We start from the raw sequence: 12,345 nt of genomic DNA on the forward strand, positions 1-12,345 counted from the left end.
TATTATTTTACTTCTTTAAAGTCAGACAATTGTGTCTTATTCTACCACAAGTATGTGATTTACATTGGATCTTGTTTTGTGTGCAGTAAATGTAAATGACTCGCGGTTTACATACAATAGCTAGGTCTATGAAAGATTTTAGCAAAGAAAATGCAGCTCCAGAGCAGCAGAACTAGAATACACTAATAATGCAGAAGATTGCAGTAGGTTTGCGGAATGCTGCACCCTGAATCTGCCTCTTTAGCCACACACCCTGACTATAAAAACGGCAATAATTACATGCTCAGGGTTAAGGGTGGTGGGAGATGCACCCAGACCACTTCAATGGGCTGAAGTGGTCTGGGTGTGCACAGTGCCCCTTTAATTAAAATCTACTTCCCCAAGTATGGTTGGGACTGAAACTGTGTGCAGCATTCTCCAAAACATTTATTGGTGCCCCAAGTGCTCCTTTAAAACAGAACGGAAAGTGATCCTGATACATGTTTTAAAAGCATTAGAGAGGTAAAGACAGAATGAGAGGTTTAAACAATGGCAACTATTAAAGGCAAAGCTTAAACTAGTGCAGCACACATGAAAGCCCCCCCCCCCCCCTCACCTTTGGAACGGTCGTGCAAGCTGTGTCGTCATTCTGTCGGACTCTCTTCACGCTAGCATTATCTGCTACTTCTTCAGTCTTCCGAGCTCGCTTCCGACAAGTCTTTGTTTCTCCAGGTTCAGACAAACAGCTGTCTGTATCTCTATGGGGTTCCTTTTCACACAATGATTCCCAGGCACCTTCAGGTACCTCAAAACCAAGTACGTCATCATTTGGATCACCTGGATAAGCAGGCAGCATCTCCTTATCGATGTATGTGGAATCATCAATATCAGTCAGAGCCTTGAGGCGTATCAGAGAGGTCCGGTCACGTTTCCCACGGCTTTCAGAAGATGAACGTGTCTCTGGGATTTTATCCACGCCAGAACTCCTTTTATGGGGCAATTTAGGCTGCACAATCTTTACAGAAAGTCTATTTGGCAAGAATCTGTCTTTCGGAAGGGTTTCCTCCACTTCACAGTGTTCATCCCTTTCTATAGTGGCTGCTTCCCCAGGCTGTAATTCCTGATCTGCAGGGGGAGACGCGTGAACAATGTGACCAGTTGAAGTGCTTCTAGACTTTCTAGTCAAGCTTTTTATCTTTAAATGAATGTCATTAATACTGCGGCGTATAGGGTTACTTTTTAGGATCTCTACATTACCAGGATCCACCCTGTCACTCACCTTTGGAACAGAATGCAAGTTATTGGATGCTCTGTTAAGAGAGCCATCCCAATCTCTTAAAATTGCATTTTCTACTGGTTTAAAGCAAACCAATTGTGAAGCAGTAGAACCAGACACTGGGCCATAACCTGGAGATAAAGTTTCAGTCTTGCTCTCCCTTTCACGTTCAGGGCTCCCAATTTCTGATGTGAAAGGAATTTGGGGTAACACGGGGGAGCAGTTTGGGGGAGCAGTTATTACATCTGACATTTCGATCTTGCTCTGAGGAAGCACAAATGACACCCTCTTTGATTTCAGTTTCTCTTTCTTGGCTGCCTGGTCATTAACGGTCATCACATTTTTATTTGGAATGGCAGCTTCATCTTCCACTGAGGTACCATCGCATTCATTGTGGAATACAACGCAGGCAACATTATCTGTTTTGGCTTCTTGAGGATTGTCAAAACTGCTATTACTATTATCACAGATCTCCACATGTTTCATTGAAAGGTTTGTGAAAACTTGTGGATCGTTTTCAGCCTTATCACAGGGATTGAGAGGTAAAACCCCCTCAGAGGAAGCTTTTCCAGTAGTGAAGCCATGCACATCCACCTTCTCAGAATGATCACCATGCGTCGCTGGAAGAATGCCCTTGAAATTAGCAAACACATTTCCATGGTTTGTCATGTCTACTTCCATTGTAAGATCTTTTGTTTTAACGAAGTTACTATCACTAGCTTGTGTGACACACAAAGTTACATTATAGTCATTTTGTGTCACTTCAGTAAAATCATTCACGTCTTTTATATCGGGACTTTGGATTTTAGGTACCTCACTAGAGACTCTCTCAATGGCAACAGTGTGCGATCGTGTTATCTCCATATGATCTGGGTCACAGGAGAACATCAGAGTCTTATCCTGGGATGGATTACATACTGTATGTCTCCTTTCTATGCTTCGGTTCTCTACATGGCTCATTATCAGAGCAGAGTTTGAGCCGATCATATGCTCATCACCCACTAAATTATCAGTCTTTCTAGAAGATATTGAATGTTTGACAGGGACACCTGATTTAAAGCTCCCTGAAGTAGTTCCTTCACTTAAAAGAACAGCAGTTGACATTGTGACATCCTGCTTTTGTTGTGAATCAGCTGCACAAAGAGGACTTTCGCCAACTGAAAGATTCTGGCCACGAGACTTTGATGGATCTTTCAAATCAATAATCATTGTGTGGCTTTTTGTAAGTTCCATTTCATCTTCACATACAAGTGTCTTTTCAGGAAGAACAGATTGCAAGCCAGCCCCAACAGATTTTTGTGGTATTTTAGCAGTGCTCACATTTGTATACAAGAGTTTTGTTTCAATATTAGCAGTACGCAGTTGTGTAATATCCATATCGTTCTCACCAGATGGAAATAAAATGGTCTTGTCACGCAGTGTGTTATTAAGAGATATTTCCTTTGTTTTGCTTACTGGCAAACATTTGTTGTCTAGATTTTCTGTAACAGGTCTTTCAATATAAACAGTGTGTGACTTGGTAAAATCCATGCCCTCTTCATTTGGTAAAGCAATACAGATTTCTCTGTTACAGGGAGTCCCCCGGACAGGTGATGTGCACAGTTCCCTTCCATAATCCTTTATATCTGTAGCAAATATGTGGCTTTTAAACTTTGAAGGAGACACCACCTTTCTGTGTGTTAGAATAGACCTACATTCTTTCCCATCAGTCACTTGGATTTCAGATCTGATCTGGTGATCGATGGCAACGGTATGTGATCGACTAATGTCCATGTCTTTCTGGTCAGGTGAAAAAAATACGGTCTTTTCTTTGAAAGAAGTATTTGTAATAACCTTTACCGGAAACAAAATGTCTTCATGTATGTCGTTCCTGCCAGTGTCCGTTATCTCCATGTCATCCTGCAGATGCTGTGTTTTGTTATGTACACTAGGCATGTTTAAAGCTCCAACACCGTTCCCATTGTTGACTGGGTTGTCCAAGTCGTTACTCATTGAAAATAATGTCTCAATATTAACCAATGACGACAGTCTTAAACCACCACGTGAATTATCACTACGTTTATTATTTCTGATATTCTTCGGTTTATCAGGGATTGCTGGCTCTTGGCTGTTCTTGGAGTCTATTGAAACGGTATGTGATTTTGTAAAATCCATATCATGGTCACAAGAAAATAAAACCGTTCTGTCAGGCAACGTGTGCGGCATATCTAGGTTAGCGTGCATTTCGTGATTTGTACCAGGTTCTGGGATATCTGTGACCTTGCCATCTACTAGAAGTGTAGAACACTTGTCTAAATCCGTGTTAATTCCAGTAAAGTCCATTTCTTTTGAATCTTTGAAAATTATTGTCCTATCAGGTGCGAGTGAACCAACCCCAGTCGATTTACGAATTTTAACAAAGGGATGAGCATCATGTTGAATATCTTCTATGTTAACAGTGTTGCTACGCGTCATATCCATATCTTCCTCAAAAAGTTTTGTTTTGTCCTTCAACTTAGACCTTGAAGATTTATAAAGGAGGTCCTCAGGTACAGGTGGATTAGCGGACAATGGAATAAAGGAGGTAATACTGGTTGTGTGACATTGCGTTAAATCCAGACCTTCGTGCTCTCTGAAAATCTGCGTCACATTACCCGTCATTTCGTACGTTCGAGCAAATGGAGGCATCATCCGGCAATCTGAAGGTGGATTTACTGCAGAACTAGAAGGCAAATTATCAGGAAAAATTTTCTCATTATTTCCCAAGCATTTGGTGGTCAGTTCTGTTGTTGAACTAGTCTTAAAATCAAACTTGATTTTTGGCCACTGTAAAGATCCCGTGTTTGACTGGGAAGTGGATGGCTTTTGAGAAGATGTTAAAGATTTAAAATCTGTGTTTTTGCACAGATCCCCACTTTGTGATTTCAAACTTGCCAACAATGTTGTTTCTGGTATATTCTGGTGGTTTTCTTTATCCAGCTGATCTATAAACACTGTGTTACTTGCAGTCATGTCCATATCGTTTTCACAGGAGAACACCATTGTCCTGTCTCTAAGCCCACCTCCGTGGCTTTTTAAACTAGCCCCAAAGTCATCACATTTTACCTTTGGCAGTGACTGGGAAGTGGATGGCTTTTGAAAAGATTTAAAATCTGTGTTTTTGCACAGATCCCCACTTTGCGATTTAAAACTTGCTAACAATGTTGTTTCTGGTATATTCTGGTGGTTTTCTTTATCCAGCTGATCTATAAACACTGTGTTACTTGCAGTCATGTCCATATCATTTTCACAGGAGAACACCATTGTCCTGTCTCTAAGCCCACCTCCGTGGCTTTTTAAACTAGCCCCAAAGTCATCACATTTTACCTTTGGCAGTGACTGGGAAGTGGATGGCTTTTGAAAAGATTTAAAATCTGCGTTTTTGCACAGATCCCCACTTTGCGATTTCAAACTTGCCAACAATGTTGTTTCTGGTATATTCTGCTGGTTTTCTTTATTCAGCTGATCTATAAACACTGTGTTACTTGCAGTCATATCCATATCATTTTCACAGGAGAACACCATTGTCCTGTCTCTAAGCCCACCTCTGTGGCTTTTTAAGCTAGCCATGAAGTCATCGCACTTTACCTTCGGCAGGAAAGAATCCATTTGTGACTGGGAAGTGGAGGGTTTTTGAGGAGATGTTGAAAATGTTAATTCTGTCTTTTTGCACAGACCTCTATTTTGTGAAGTTTGCACCATAGTCGGATGGTTTTCTTTATCCAGCTGATCTATAAACACTGTGTTACTTGCAGTCATGTCCATATCATTTTCACAGGAGAAAACCATTGTTCTGTCCCTAGTTCCATTGTTTTTTAAGCTAGCCATGAAGTCATCAAATGTTTCCTTTGGAAGCAAAGCATTTACTTGTGACTGGGAAGTGGATGGCTTTTGAAAAGATTTAAAATCCACAGTTTTGCACAGATCGCCACTTTGTGATTTCAAACTTGCCAACAATGTTGTTTCTGGTATATTCTGGTGGTTTTCTTTATCCAGCTGATCTATAAATACTGTGTTACTTGCAGTCATATCCATATCGTTTTCACAGGAGAACACCATTGTCCTGTCTCTAAGCCCACCTCCGTGGCTTTTTAAGCTAGCCATGAAGTCATCGCACTTTACCTTCGGCAGGAAAGAATCCATTTGTGACTGGGAAGTAGAGGTTTTTTGAGATGTTGAAAATTTAAATTCTGTCTTTTTGCACAGACCTCTATTTTGTGAAGTTTGCACCATATTCTGGTGGTTTTCTTTATCCAGCTGATCTATAAACACCGTGTTACTTGCAGTCATGTCCATATCATTTTCACAGGAGAAAACCATTGTTCTGTCTCTAAGCCCATCTCCGTTGCTTTTTAAACTAGCCAGGAAATCATCGAATTTTACTTTTAGCGGTGCAGTATCTGCATTTAATGGCGAACTCAATGGTTTGATTGCCCATTCATCATTGCACTGTATAACAAAAGAAATAAAAATATATATTAGATTTTAATGAAACAGTTAAAAGGTGTTCCATGTTTACTTTCCAGTGGTAATATGTTGGAAGACACTTTCCAGGACCAAATCACTACATGTAAAGAGCTGCCATGCAAGGGATCACGTAGGGGAAAAGTGTGATTAAAGGGTTCCTTCCTGCCACACCAATACTGCACCTTTCAGGCCAAGAGTTTAGCCAATCAGCACCCAGGTAAACATGGCACATCTGTTAGCATTAAAGCGGCACGGTCATGCTGAACTTACCTTTCTTTTTTCCTCTTCTCTCTCTCTCTGACAGGATCTGTTAATTTCTTCCTGTCTGCTCTAGTTTTCTTTAAAACATAGAATAAAGTAGGGACTACTTTGTCTTCTGGAGGTTTCCTACGCCTGACCAGCAGAGGAGCAAAGTGTGCTTCATTTCCGGTGGTCAGAGCAATTTCCCCACAATTCTTACCTTTTCTCCGTGATCTTGCGATGCTTTCTGTCCGTATTCCCGAACGTCCTGTCACTTAAGACAGAACGCCGGCGAAACTTTTGAATTTCTTCCTAACAGAATGAGAACAGTTTCTCCATTCGTGTTAGGACGCATTCAGGACTTTGTTCGTATCGGAATTTCATTCTAATGAAGGAAACTCCGATCCTATTTCCACAGTATTAGGGAGCCATCTACCAAAAGGCTGAAAGACCTAAACTGGTCTTTCAGCCAAATCTACAAATACTAAGTAAATATTACTGAGCGGCGGGTGGGGGCCCTAAATTCAAATGGGGGTGGACCTATTGTAGTGGGGGCTTGGGGATCACTAGTCACCTAGGGGAGGATTAACATTTTCATTTAGGGCCCCCTCCCGCTGCTCAGGGGTGAGGGCCCCCCCCACCGGCCCTCACCCCTGAGCAGCGGGAGGGGGCCCTAAATGAAAATATTAATCCTCCCCCAGGTGACTAGTGGTCCCCAAGCCCCTAATCACAGCCCCCCACTACCCACCAAAAAAAAAAAAAAAAAATGAACAAACCCCTACCTACCCCGGTAGTGAGGGGGGGGGAGGAAGAAAACTAAACACATGTTAAAAAAAAAAAAAAAAAAAATTCCTTTTGAGGTCTTTTTTCCTAAAATCTTTTTTGGTGATGGAAAAAAATAAAAATGCAAAAAATAAACCATCTTCACCCATGGAGCACACCGTGCAAAATGAGCTCTGCAGGGAGGGGAAATGCTTATAAAGCCTTCCCACACCCTGCAATTAGGCTCAAAACGCTGATTGGTCCCTAAATTTACCTGTCACAGCACTCTGATTGGTTGGCTTGAAATCCAACCAGAGTGCTCTGTGTCACTTTACACAGCGTGGGAAAGTTCTTTGGAATTTTCCCATGCTGTGTAATTTGACTCATAACTATGATTTCAATCAACCAGAGAGTTATGATCACGGAGGAATGGTAAGAATTGTGGGAAAATTGCTCTGACCACTGGAAACGAAGCACATTTTGCTCCTTCGCTGGTCAGGCGTAGGAAACCTCCATAAGACAAAGTAGCCTACTTTGTCTTTGTTTTAAAGAAAACTTGGACAGGAAGAAATTAACAGATTCTGACAGAGGGAGAGAAGAGGAATCGATTGGGGCATGACAGTGCCGCTTTAATAGCTAGAACCAGCATGGCTGAAAACAAATGTTATTTTAAGCACCCATTTTATGCAACTACTTGCCCTTTTGAAGAAAATCTTGAAACTAGAGATTTTAAAGCCTCCTAAATATTCAACTTTTGCTTCTTTGTTAGAAGGAAACATTAATTTGTATGAAACAAGCATATGCCCTTGGTGGCACTAATTTACACACAAAATGGCAGAGTGATGGTAAAGCCTGGGAAAAAGCAGCCCGAAAAGCGGATTTTTCTTCCTTTTTAGCAGATCAGCTATATGAAAAACGGTCACTAATTCTGTCTTAGAAACGCAAAACAATCTACTCGAACCATGTTTAAATTCTGAGTTAGACAGCTGTGACTTTCCATACTACACCCCAAGTAACAAAACGATTTACTGAAAAACAGCCAGACTCACTTACCTCTGACAGACGAAGACTAGTTTGAATAGGGGCTTTCAGCAATCTGTCCATTCCTGAAAGAGAAAATCATGTTAGACCTTGTGCTAAAGAAGAAGAGAAAAAAAATAAAAAATCAATAGACACATTAGCTGAAACATTAGTATGTTGGTTTGCCTCAATCCTTGGAAAACAAGAAGACATTGGAGGGGGCCACGACTAGCCAGCATAGAGAGTGTGTGTGTGTGTGTGTGTGTGAGTGAAAGAGAAGGAAGGCAGTGAGCAATCAATCTGCATTGTTTTGGCAAGTCATTTGCATTATAAGCTTAGGGGGCGAATCACAGGATTATTCACCATAATAAGAATTCAAAGTATTTCATAACTGAAAGCATGATTAGAGAGTTTTCCTAGTTTAGCTATTTATCTTACATCTTAATTCACCTTGATTTCTCCCTTTAGTGAATAACCCGGCTTGTATTTATTTTTAACACACATTATGAATCATTGTGGAAGATACAATCGTTAACATTTAGTAATGTATTATATTACCATTAAATAAGCCCAAGTGTAACGTTGGTTAGAACCAAATGATACAGAAGTGGGAATGGTTTCTTTCCTTGCATTCTCACAGTAAAGAGTTTGCCAAATAAACTTTAGGCTATTTAAGAAGTGTATTGATAAAGGAGAGCTTTTATTCCCCCATAAGAATGATGTGAAGGTTGCCAGCATATGCAGGCCTGTTGAGGATGTGAACCTACTTGTGTACAAATGTAGGTATTTGCACACTTAAGTGCCTTGATCTACAAAAGGACCACAGGCTTGGAAGATCGGTGAAGAGGACTAAGAATTGTACATCCGGTTTCAGTAAGATGCTGACATGACACATTGTATGTCACTAGTTTTACAGTACAAGTTATTGTCACCAGTTAAAGTCTGACTTTTGTTAGGCATGCAAGAAGTCATCTCTTGACCAGTCTTACTACTGTCCCATATCTCTGCTCCCATTCTCCTCAAAGCTTCTGGAACGACACGTCTTTGCCAATCAAGCATGCTTCAACTCAAATTCTCTCCTTGACCCTCTATTCTACTGAGACTGCTCTCATTAAAGTAACTAATGATCCAATTGTAGCTGAATCCAAAGGTCACTACTTCATACGGATTCATGGAGACTTCTCTGCTGCCTTTCACACTGTGGATCATGCTCACATTCTGCAAACTCCTTAATCCACCAGTTTCAGACGCCGTCCTTTCGTGGTTCTCGCCCTCTCTTCCAACATTTATTCAGCGTCTCCTTTTCTAATGACACCTCCTCCTGTCTCGATAGAGTACTCCAAGGCTCTGTTCTTGGTGTCTCTATACTGCCTCTATTGGCAAACATTAATTCCTTTGGATACCGCTACCACCTGTTTGCCAATGACAACCAGACATAGCTCCTCCCATGCTGTTCTAGGACATGTCACCGATTGCCTCTCTTCCATCTGTGATTGAATGTCCTCACATTTTCTAAAACCATGCTTCTCCTCTTTCCTCCTTGTAAGACTAATCTTCCTCCTACACTCTACCTGCAAGTTGATGGCAATAGCCTGTCTTTGAGAGTTCACCGTCTTGGGGTGGTTTTGACCTTACATCCAATCTGCTGCCCAATCCTGCTTGCATTCACCCCTTCCTTACACAAGCTTCTATTAAAAGGAATGTTAATGCCCTGGTAATTTTGTGCATTGGTTACTGGAATTCTCTCCTAATTGGACTCCCCAGAAACCGCACTGCCCCCTACAGCCTGAAATGAATGCTGCAGTCGGTCCTCTGACACTTCGCCCCTCTTTCATTCCTTAAATTGGGTCCCTGTACAATACATTTCACACTACTAACCCTTCCCGATTAAACGCTAAGCAAGTATTTCTTCTCTCTCCCATAATACTCTTACAGTTGTTATGCTGTCAAAGCATCATGGGAGATACAGTCTGCAACATTGGAGTGCCAAAGATGGTCTATCCCTGAATTAGTATTTCACAAACCTCTCTCTTAAAGGGACATTTCAATTCTGCTACGTCCTGTTTGGTTGCTACCCCCACGCTGCCCTTCCTATTGCGTTTTTATACATCCATCATCAAGCGATTGTTCATGTAATGGTCTCATTTAGTGTAATATATCGGCGGTATTAGAATTCTGTCTCTGCAATGTTATACCGTGTTCTGCTGGCAATCAGAGGCACTTACCAGAAATATTGCACACAGTGCTAGTTTGCTCTTCATTACTACAAAAGAAAAGAAAAAAAAAATTGTTCTTAAAACAGATTTTGAAATGTCTTTTTAAAGATCACATTCGTTAAAGATAAAATGTAATGCACCAATAAGATTTCAGCATTAAAAGCTTGTTTTCTGTTATAATAATGTAAAAAAAAAAAAAAAAAAAAAAAAAAAAAAGGATTTACCCGCATTCCTCATTCTCTGCAGCTCCTCCGTCACCTTAAATGACAATATACAATATAAATTACAATATAAAAACACATGCCAGTAACAGTGTAAATAAACCTAGAATTTGTACCATGATTATCATCCAATGACACTCCTCCCACAGCTTGCTGCTCTGGTGTAAAGACTCTATAATAAAAACATACATAAGTTAATGGATATCTTTCAGTCAAAAAAAGACAGAAATATGCAGAATACACACAGTGTTTAGTGATTTCTATAAAGAGATTACCCCCAGGGTACTAGAAACATTGCGGTTTGCACACTTATCCTATACTACATGTTTGGAGGGCATAGAATATCATACAATAAGGTGCAATTTCTGGCTCCCTCTCAGAACACTCTATCCAATGTTAACGGAGTTAAAAGGTCTATGAACTGAGAAGTAAACTATAAACCAGATTGCTAAATTCAGGCCAAATAACAGTTTTTTTTGTTTTTTTTAACATTCTGCAAAATTAAGTTTAGTTCACTTCGATCCAGTGTTCAGCATTTCCTTTACCTTTACAAAATGCTTACAAACTGCACATGTCCATTAACTAGTACCTTATGGTCTTTGCAAAGCTCACTCTTCGTAAACTTTTTTGCCTCTTGTCAATTTCAGAATCCTGCAAATAATCATCAATTAATGTTAGAGGAAATGAGGAGTGCAAGGCATTGCAAAACTTACCGAGGTTCCCTGCAACTACAGTGACAGCAGGTTAAGGAACACAAAATGCAGGGGCAGGCAACATCTCCAATCATGCTCTTACAGATATTGTAGACTACATCTTATATAAAGCTGGCAAAGCTTCATGTGATATGTAGTCCACAATATCTGAAGTGCCAGAGCTTCCCTAAACCAGCTATAGCATTAAAGCAGCAAAGTTACCTGCAAAATGAGTATTTCCTGAAGATATAATACGGATTGTTAGGATTTCACTGATGTTCCAACACATTTAAGAGAAAGACTAAAACTTTGTATGTTTTCCTACGCCTCACACTTGACACCTGGCAGTGCTACCGCCGTCAAGAACTGTTAAACACTCAGCCAAAAATCCATAGTGGTCACGATGGTTGGAGTAAACCTTTAAAGATTTAGCAAACGCCATCAGAATTCAGTCACTGGCAAGTTATTACAGGGGTAGGCAACCTTCGGCACTCCAGATATTGTGAACCACATATCCCCTGATTGTCAGCATTAGGGCTGCAAAAGCATTATGTGAGATGTAGACCACAACATCTGGAGTGCTTATCCCTGGCTTCTAAGGAGGATTGACAGGAAACCAAGATGGAGGCACACAAGCTTTAATAGGAATGTAAGGTCCTATCTCTGCGGATGTAAAACATTGAACACTGACCTGGTAAAGTTCATTTCCACTTCCTAAGTCTTTCAGGTGACTGCGTGACATCTTCAGAATCTATGGGAAGCAGCCATATTTAACAAAATGAGTCATTAGTGAGTTCTGGTGTCACACAGAATTTACATTAGTCTGGAACGTTATTTTGGGCTGGCTAATGACATGGCATTGAAGTGTTCATGGTGCTTGGAGTAACCCTTTAATGTCTTACCGAGGAAATGTGTCTCTGTTGACTGGTCATCTGGTCACTGGCATTTACAAATAAAAAACAAAATAAATTATAATAAGTTAGAAATAAATGCAACAACATATACCGTAATGCATAAAATATCATACCAGACAAAAAAGGCCCAGTCTCCTGTCATCCATCCTCTATACCACAACCCTGTGTATCTGAGTACTAGAAGCTTTTTATAGAGCATTTCATTAATAAATAAGAAAGTTAAGCAAACGGTTACTTTAAAGGGGGAACAGATAAGAGTGAGCACCCTTTAAAGTGGCAACTCTAAGCAAGATGGCAAGAAACAATGTCACTTGAAGAAAGAAGTCACACTTGGCAAAACGCATGCATCAACAGCCAGAGATTAAACTTACTCATCGCACTGCAAACTCTTTTCATCCATTTCTCAAAGCTAATCTGCAAAACACAAAGACATAGCAACTAATGAAACACCCTGCTAGCTACAAAATGTGACTCAAGTTGTGCTAGAATGGCAGTGAGAAACCCCGCAGTGACCCTGCTCTCAAGCAGCACACACACCCC

The 12,345-nt window shown here is 40.5% G+C and overlaps 1 protein-coding gene across 1 annotated transcript in view; it reads right to left on the reverse strand.

The window, feature by feature from the left end:
* Positions 1–11,823, reverse strand: part of KNL1 (kinetochore scaffold 1) — a 33,415-nt gene extending 21,592 nt beyond the window's left edge. The window contains exons 1-8 of the mRNA XM_063439991.1: positions 11,794–11,823; positions 11,583–11,642; positions 10,789–10,850; positions 10,316–10,371; positions 10,203–10,236; positions 9,988–10,025; positions 7,796–7,848; positions 596–5,722 (exon numbers count right to left, since the gene is read on the reverse strand). Of these exons, the coding sequence (XP_063296061.1) occupies positions 596–5,722; positions 7,796–7,848; positions 9,988–10,025; positions 10,203–10,236; positions 10,316–10,371; positions 10,789–10,850; positions 11,583–11,642; positions 11,794–11,823 (5,460 nt within the window). The remainder of the gene's footprint in view (positions 1–595; positions 5,723–7,795; positions 7,849–9,987; positions 10,026–10,202; positions 10,237–10,315; positions 10,372–10,788; positions 10,851–11,582; positions 11,643–11,793) is intronic.
* Between the last annotated feature and the right edge of the window lie 522 nt (positions 11,824–12,345).

The sequence above is a fragment of the Pelobates fuscus genome, chromosome 13, assembly GCF_036172605.1.
Source record: "Pelobates fuscus isolate aPelFus1 chromosome 13, aPelFus1.pri, whole genome shotgun sequence".
Lineage (NCBI taxonomy): Eukaryota > Metazoa > Chordata > Amphibia > Anura > Pelobatidae > Pelobates > Pelobates fuscus.